At 42.5% G+C, this 7,949-nt stretch overlaps 1 protein-coding gene across 1 annotated transcript; it reads right to left on the bottom strand.

Annotated features, from left to right (window-relative positions):
• Positions 1-4,998: 4,998 nt before the first annotated feature.
• On the bottom strand, positions 4,999-6,772 carry LOC105178958. The gene is made up of 3 exons (XM_011102544.1): positions 6,584-6,772; positions 5,461-6,519; positions 4,999-5,376 (listed from the first exon to the last, which is right to left on the bottom strand). The coding sequence occupies exons 1-3, from the start codon at positions 6,770-6,772 to the stop codon at positions 4,999-5,001; spliced, it is 1,626 nt and encodes a 541-aa protein (XP_011100846.1).
• Between the last annotated feature and the right edge of the window lie 1,177 nt (positions 6,773-7,949).

The raw sequence follows: 7,949 nt of genomic DNA on the forward strand, positions 1-7,949 counted from the left end.
CTATCCTTCAAGCTAAAGAAGGCATTGAGAAAATAAAGATTGTGCTCATGTACACAGAATTCAAAGACATCATGATGGAGATTGATCAGAATCAACAAATCGGTAAGTTTAATCAAACTTTTTCCCCTTAATTGCTAAATTCAAACGTCTTAATTGCAAGAATTTAGCCTTTCAAGAATACGAGAAAATATTCATTGTTATATGAGTTACAAATAAAAATGCATGTCCTTCATTGCTAATATTTGAACCAACCTATTGCGTATTTTATTCAATTTAAGTGGTTATTCCATATTTACAAATTGAGTTTTTTTATTTTAATCTCTAGGACTAAATATTTTTTTCTTTTACTTTGATCTTGGTCGAATTCAGTGACCTAGACGAGCGACCTCCTCACAGATAGCTAACTCCTCCAAGATCAAGTGTTGGGTTCCTGAGAATAAGACGAGAACGTTACCGACAACGACCTTCCGACGCTCAAGTTAGATAGATCTAGGTAAAAGTATGCGATCAAAGGCGTAGATCGAAAAGGCTCAGTATTAATTACCTCGAAATGTAGCGTCTTGCGGTATTTATAGAGCTTAGGTGGATACTGTTGAATGGGCCACGTGGCCTTATCCAGTTAGCTTATGTCCATGATCGAACGGCTCTCGTTGCCTGGGTGTTCAAGCGGGTATACGGACTCGGGTCAAGGTTGCTCCGACCCGTCCGACAGAAGAGACGCGGATCCAAGGGTGAAAGGACTGGAATGCCCTTCATTAAAGGTATTATAGGCATTTCTCCATATTTTCTTGTATACCCATCATTACTCCCTCACTTTATTCAAAGTACAATGTATTGCTCTGTGAAGAAGTAGAACAGTCGCGTCCGTTGATCATGCTGGAGACGCGTCCACGTGTCAACATCCTGCTGCTCTGTCAGAGGCGCGCTTCCTTGAGCAGACCGCCTATAAATAGACCCCCTATTCAAATGAGAAGGCTTACCCCACTCTCAAGCTTCTGCGATTTGTACCAAGAATAGGATTTCGATTTCGATCTGCAGCTTCTTGAGCCATCCTGCTTTAAGGTACGATGTCTTCTAGCTTTAGCTCGAATTCTTACTCTGGCTCTGAATCTGATTCGAGGCCGTCCGTGACCTCACCAAATTCAACTGAAGCTCCTGCACCTACTCCCATTCCCAAATCTCTTAAAGGAAATAAGAAGTCTGTAGCTTCTAAGAAACCTCGAAAAACCAAGAAAACCCTGCATGAGCATGCTGGTCCTTCTACTCTCGAGAAATTCCAAGATAGGATGGCCAGAAATCCTTGAGAAGCCGTGGTTAGTGTCGTCAAAACACCTGTTCATAAGATTAGGGATCGTTACTACATACCTCATAACTACCAAATCATTATTCCTAGGTCTTTCGACCGCATGCATCGACCTTCGCCAGCTTTTTGTGCATTTTTCATTAAGCACTTTGATGCAGGTCTGAGACTTCCACTATCCTCCTCTTTGGCTGCTATTTTCCATAAACTAGGGCTTTGCCCTATGCAATTGTCCCCCAATTCTATTAGCCATATCATTCTTTTCATAATAATCATGAAATTTTTGCATCTGGAACTCAGTTTTGACAATTTTTGGTCTTTGTACTCCTTCACTACTTCCAAACAATCAGGGCATAGGGGTTTCTTTTATCTATTCGTTAAGACAGATTGTAGATATTTAGAAACTTTGAAGTCTAACGTTGGACCCTGGCGTGATAAATATATTTTTATTCAACCTCCCCCTGGTACTGTATGGCCGTTTCGATTAGAGTGGAATAAATACAAATCTGTACCCAAAACAAGTGGAGGGGGGTTGGAAGGCGACTAAATAAATAGCCTTACGGCTTATCACTACGACCGAAGAAGCTTTTAACTGAGAAGGTACTGCGGCTCGCTCGTCTATCTCCAGCACCCTCCACATCAAGGACACTTTAGGTAATTTCTCTAATTTGATGCTGATATATTTTATTTCTGTGCTTGGGTCGCTTACTCAATTTTCTTGTTTTGCAAACGAGTGAGTCATGAATTCACGTCTCGCCCTGCTACTAAAAGCCATACAAAATAAAATTGGAGGGCAGTCGGTCGCTCCTCATGCTGATACGTTTGTGACCGCAACCATGTCTCCCTCCCCCATTCGTGCACTGATTCCCGTCGGGCCCTCGGACGCTGATAAAAGCCTAATGCCCAACTATCCCATTCAGATCGACAGCAAGGAGACTCCCCTTGCTAATGAATATAACTCCGAAGACCTGGATCTTCATCTTGATGACGATTAGAGTGAAGGTCAAAATGCCGATCATGGTAAGGATCTGGGCGATCAAGATGTTCAGGGGACGAGTTCGAAGAAGAGAAAGAGACATCATAAGAAAAAGGGCAAAGGTCCCGCCGAACCCTCTGAATCTTCTAAGTGCTCGAAATCTTCCCAACCCAGCGTTAGTCGGTGGGTGAAGCCACAGAGCAGGATGGCTAAAGAAGCTGCAGATAGGGCTGACAAGCAAGACGAGCGCGAGCGCTACTTGCGATTAGAGCGGGTCTCCTCTTGTTGGGAAGAGACTAGAGAAGAGTTGAAAGGAGAACGTCATCTCTCATCCGAGCTGAAGGGGGATCACCTTGTTCCTAAATGGAACATATCTGCTAGCAGTTCGGTCCTCTTCACTGAGCCTAGGCAGGACTCCTAGGACCTGTTCGGCTCCTGCATCCTTCCTCGCGACCAGGCCTCCTTGCTAATGAATGCTCAAACTCGAATAGAGGAACATGGAGCTCCCTCCTTGCTATGAATGCTCAAACTCGAATAGAGGAACATGGAGCTCATACCTTGATTCAGGTAAGTCATATTTAAGAATTCTTGATTAAGCATCCTGATGCCTGCATTTTAATACATCTATTTTCTGTTCGCTTCTACAGATGGCTACCTTCTACCGAGGTCTATCCATGAAATGTGCCAACTATCGCAGGAAGCAAATAGTCACTAAAAGCAATGTGAAGGATCTCTTGGCTCGGCTGGAGGAGAAAGAGAAGATGGATAGGACTCATGCTGCTGAAATGTAAACCTTGATCGAGGAAGTGCAGAAGCTGAAAGGCCAACTTGCAGCAGCAACTGAGGAGGCATCTAAGGCCAAAGAGGTCGCATTTTCTGAAGGGAGGAAGGAGGGATTTGAGGAAAGTAGGGAAGCCGGGTTGGTAGAGGGCCACAAGGAGGGCCTTAGATCCAGCCATGAGCAAGGAATTGAAGAAGGCAAGGCCGGTCGAATCACCCTTAAGGAGCATCATCAAGCCCTCTCTAGCTCACGTGTCTCCATAGCTCGCGACTTTTTGAAGTCTGGCTCTTTCAAGACCGCCGTTGAGATCAAATCTGTGGATTTTTTCAACAAGGGCTACAAAACTTGCGAGGCACAACTCAAAACCCTGGGTGGCTTTGGTGAATCCTTCGATCGCAGTCAAATGGATATTACTCTAGATGGGAAACTGCAGCCATACCCCGAAGAACCAACTCCCGAAGATGACGAGTTCTCCATTCTGCTTAAGGAAATAGAGCCAGATCCTTAGTTAAATGCTTCTTATTCTTGGATTTTTGTAATATGGGGTCAAACATTGAATATTCTAACTGTTTTGTGCTAACCCCGGGATCGAAATGGTTTTTGATGTAATCATATCCATGTCAATATATGGAGAACACTTTTGAGATCGACTCTTTTTTTTTGTTTCGCGTATTTAAATATCTTTTTCATTCTAGCATTATGAACACACCTTTTCTAGATCTTGCCATTTGTTGAATATCTTTTTCGATTGGCATTTAGGAGTGCATCTTTTTTAGATCGCACTATTGGATGCCTCTTTATCAGTTGGCATTTGTTGAGTGCATCTTTTTCAGATCGCACTATTTGCTGCTGCCTCTTTCTCAGATGGCAGTGTTCAGTGCATCTTTTTCAGATTGCACTATTTGCTACTGCCTCTTTTTCAGATGGCAGTGTTGAGTGCATCTTTTACAGATCGCACTATTTGTTGCTGCCTCTTTTTCAGATGGCAGTGTTAAGTGCATCTTTTACAGATCGCACTATTTGGATGCCTCTTTTTCAGTTGGCATTTGTTGAGTGCATCTTTTTTAGATGGCATTATTTGTTGCTGCCTCTTTTTCAGATGGCCGTGTTGAGTGCATCTTTTTCAGATCGCACTATTGGATGCCTCTTTTTCAGTTGGCCTTTAGAGTGCATCTTTTTCAGATCGCACTATTTGGATGCCTCTTTTTCAGTTGGCATTTATTGAGTGCATCTTTTTCATATCGAACTATTTGGATGCCTCCTTTTCAGTTGGCATTTGTATACTCCAGACCAAGAATACCAGCAAATAATAAAGAAAATAAAACTGCACACAATTTTCGAACTGATGTATTATATAAGGGAACACGGCCTTTTTCAGGCTCCTATACAGAATTCTAGATCTTTACAAGTGAACATCCTTTCTCAGGCACCAAAATAGGAATGAGTCTTCGAACATTGTTGATGGTCTTTTACAGGCACAATAGCTAATCGGCCTTTTACAGGCACCAAAAAAAGAAATCCATCTTCATGAGAAAGCTCGATGGCCTTTCATAGGCACCAGAACAAGAAATCCATTGGCGAAGTTGACGGCCTTTCACAGGCACAAAGTAAGCGATCTCTTCTAAGTTGTTGATGGCCTGTCATAGGCACCAAAATGAGAAATTCGTCTTTATGCACAAGGTTGATGGCCTTTCACAGGCACAAAGTAAGTGACCTTCTTCGACTTCACGCGTAAAATTTCTTCAGATTCTGAATATTCCATGGTCGTGGTAAGCTCTGCCCCAACATATCCTACAATTTGTATGTACCCTTCTTCTTGATCTCGATCACTTTGTACGGGCCCTCCCAAGAGGGATCAAGCTTACCACGTGCTTTGAAGCTTCTACTTTCTTTAGCACAAGATCCCCTACTTGCAGCAGCCTTGGTCAAATCCTTCAATCATCATTTCTCATCATATGCAGCATCTCTCTTTTCTTCTATGACCATCAGGTCAGAGTTTCGTTCGTTCTGATTTGATTCAGGGTCGTACATCACGATCCGCTGGGACTCCTCTTCTATTTCTGCAGGGATTATTGCTTCAGTTCTATAAACCAAGAAAAATGGGGTCTCACCTGTTGCTGTTCGAGGCGTAGTGCGACAAGCCCATAGAACTCCTGGCAATTCTTCGACCCAAGACCCCTTGCTCTCCATTCGTATCTTCAAATGCTGTAAGATCAATCTGTTCGTCACCTCAGTTTGCCCGTTAGCTTGGAGATTGGCGACCGCTGTAAAATGTTGTACGATCTTGAGTTCCTTGCACCATTCAGTGGTTTTTCTTCCCTAGAATTAGGTCCCGTTGTCCGAAATTAAGATTCTGGGCACTCCAAACATGCAGATGATGTTATTCCAGATGAAATTGATGACCTCTCTCTCGAAAATCTTGGTTATAGCCTCCGCTTCAACCCACTTAGAGAAGTACTCCACTGCTACAATGATAAATTTCTTTTGAGCTTGGGCAGGATGGAAGAGCCCCACAATATCTATTCCCCATTGGTCGAAAGGGTAGGCTATCTTGCTCGGCTCGATGGGGGTCGCCGGTTGATGTATCAGAGATGCGTATCTCTGGCAGCTCTCGCATCTTTTCACTAGCTCTTTCGTATCTTTGACCATCGGGGGCCAAAAGTATCCTTGGCGTACAATCTTTTGTGCTAGCGACCTCGCCCCTAAATGATTTCCATCACTTCCTTCAGGAATCTCACGCATTACATATTTAGCTCTTTCTTCATCTAGGCATTTCAAAAGTGGTCCATCAACTGTCCGTTTATACAATTGACCAGATAATAAGGTGAAACGTGCAACTCGAAATCTCACTCTCTTTGCCTTAAATGGGTCGTTAGGCAAGGTGCCATCCTCTAAATACTTGTCAATTTCGTCTTTCCACGATTCGACCTCAAATACTGCTTGGACCTCAATCTTCTCTATGATAACCGATTGTTCTCGAACTAAAGTTGTTATCTTCTGATTTTTGATTCCTGTCATGGTTGCTCCAAATTTTGATAAGGCATCTGCTTTATCATTTTCCATTCTTGGTACTTGTAAGATAGAGCAATTACCGAACTTGCCCATCCACCTCTTAACTATATCTCTATATGAAGTCATCGTTTTTTCTCTTGTTTCATATGTGCCTTCAATTTGCAATGCGACCAGCTGAGAATATGTGAAAACTTCTAAATCCCTAGCTCCAGCTTCATATGCGTGCTCTAATCCTTGAATCAATGCTTCATGCTCGGCCTCATTATTAGTAACAGGGAATGATAGACGAGCTGCAACTTCGATCTCTACCTCCTTTGGTCCTTCGATTAATATCCCAGCACCCCCATTATTGGCATTCGAGGATCCATCCACATGCAGCATCCATTTGCAACTCTGCTCTTCAGGATCACTAGATAGCTCCATTACGAAATCTGCTAACACTTGTGCCTTCTGTGCTATTCTGGGCATATAGTCAATATCATAGTACCCTAGCTCAACTGCCCATTTGATTTACCTTCCAGAAGCTTCTGGTCGAGACATCACCTGTTTCAATTGATGGTTTGTCAGCACCACTACCCTGTGCTTCTGGTCGAGACATCACCTGTTTCAATTGATGGTTTGTCAGCACCACTACCCTGTGCGATTGAAAATACGATCGCAGCATGCGAGCTATAACAACCAGGGCAAGTGCCAGTTTCTCCATCTCCGAATATCTCGATTCTGCTCCATGTAGCACCTTGCTGACATAATAAATGGGACTCTAATTTCCTCCTTCTTCCCGCACTAGCACCGAACTGACTGCACTCTCTGACACAGCTAAGTATAGAAATAATACTTCTCCTTCCTTAGGATTAGCGAGCAGCGGAGGCTTCACCAAATAATCCTTGAGATCTTGTAGGGCTTTTTTGCACTCTTCATTCCACTCAAAGTTTTTTGTTTTTCTCAAGATTTTAAAGAAGGGTAAACTCTTATCTGCATGTCGAGAGATAAATCTATTTAATGAAAAAATCTTACCCGTCAACTTCTGCACATCCTTGATCGTGGTCGGCGATCTCAGGCTCATAATGGCCTGAATTTCTTGATCGTGGTCGGCGATCTCAGGCTCATAATGGCCTGAATTTTCTCAGGATTAGCTTCAATTCCCCGTTTGCTGACCATGTACCCCAATAATTTCCCTCCACCTACTCCGAACGTGCACTTGTCTGGGTTCAACTTCATCCCATACGTCCTCATGATATTGAGTCTGGGTTCAACTTCATCCCATACGTCCTCATGATATTGAACGCCTGCTCGAGATGTTCAAGGTGATCTTTAGCATATGATCCACGTACACCTCCATGGTCATTCCAATAAGCTCATGAAACATCTTATTCACCAATCTTTGATAAGTTGCACCCGCGTTCTTTAGACCAAAAGGCATAACGTTATAATAGTAAATACTGGCATGGGTAATGATAACTCTGCAATTGTCATGATTTTATAGCGATTTAATCTTTCTTTTTAAGCCAAAACATCCCTAATTATGTGATTTTATTGCATATTCAGCAAAAAAAGGAAGATATGAGGCAAAGATGGCGAAAATCAAGCTAAAATCGAAATTGAAGGCATCAAAAACAAAAAAAAAGGAGATTACAAGGAAATTTCTACAGAATTGACTAAGCGCGCCCACGCTTAGTGGAATGGTCAACTCGGGATAAGGATGAATACGAGTAATTTCCACAGAAGAGATTTAATCTTTTTTTTAAGCCAAAAAATCCCTAATTTTTGGATTTTTTTGCAATTTCAGCAAAAAAGGAAGATATGAGGCAAAGATGGCGAAAATCAAGCTAAAATCGAAATTGAAGGCATCAAAAAAGAAAAAAAAGGAGATTACAAGGAAA

Source organism: Sesamum indicum, unplaced genomic scaffold (assembly GCF_000512975.1).
Source record: "Sesamum indicum cultivar Zhongzhi No. 13 unplaced genomic scaffold, S_indicum_v1.0 scaffold00112, whole genome shotgun sequence".
Taxonomy (NCBI): Eukaryota; Viridiplantae; Streptophyta; class Magnoliopsida; order Lamiales; family Pedaliaceae; genus Sesamum; species Sesamum indicum.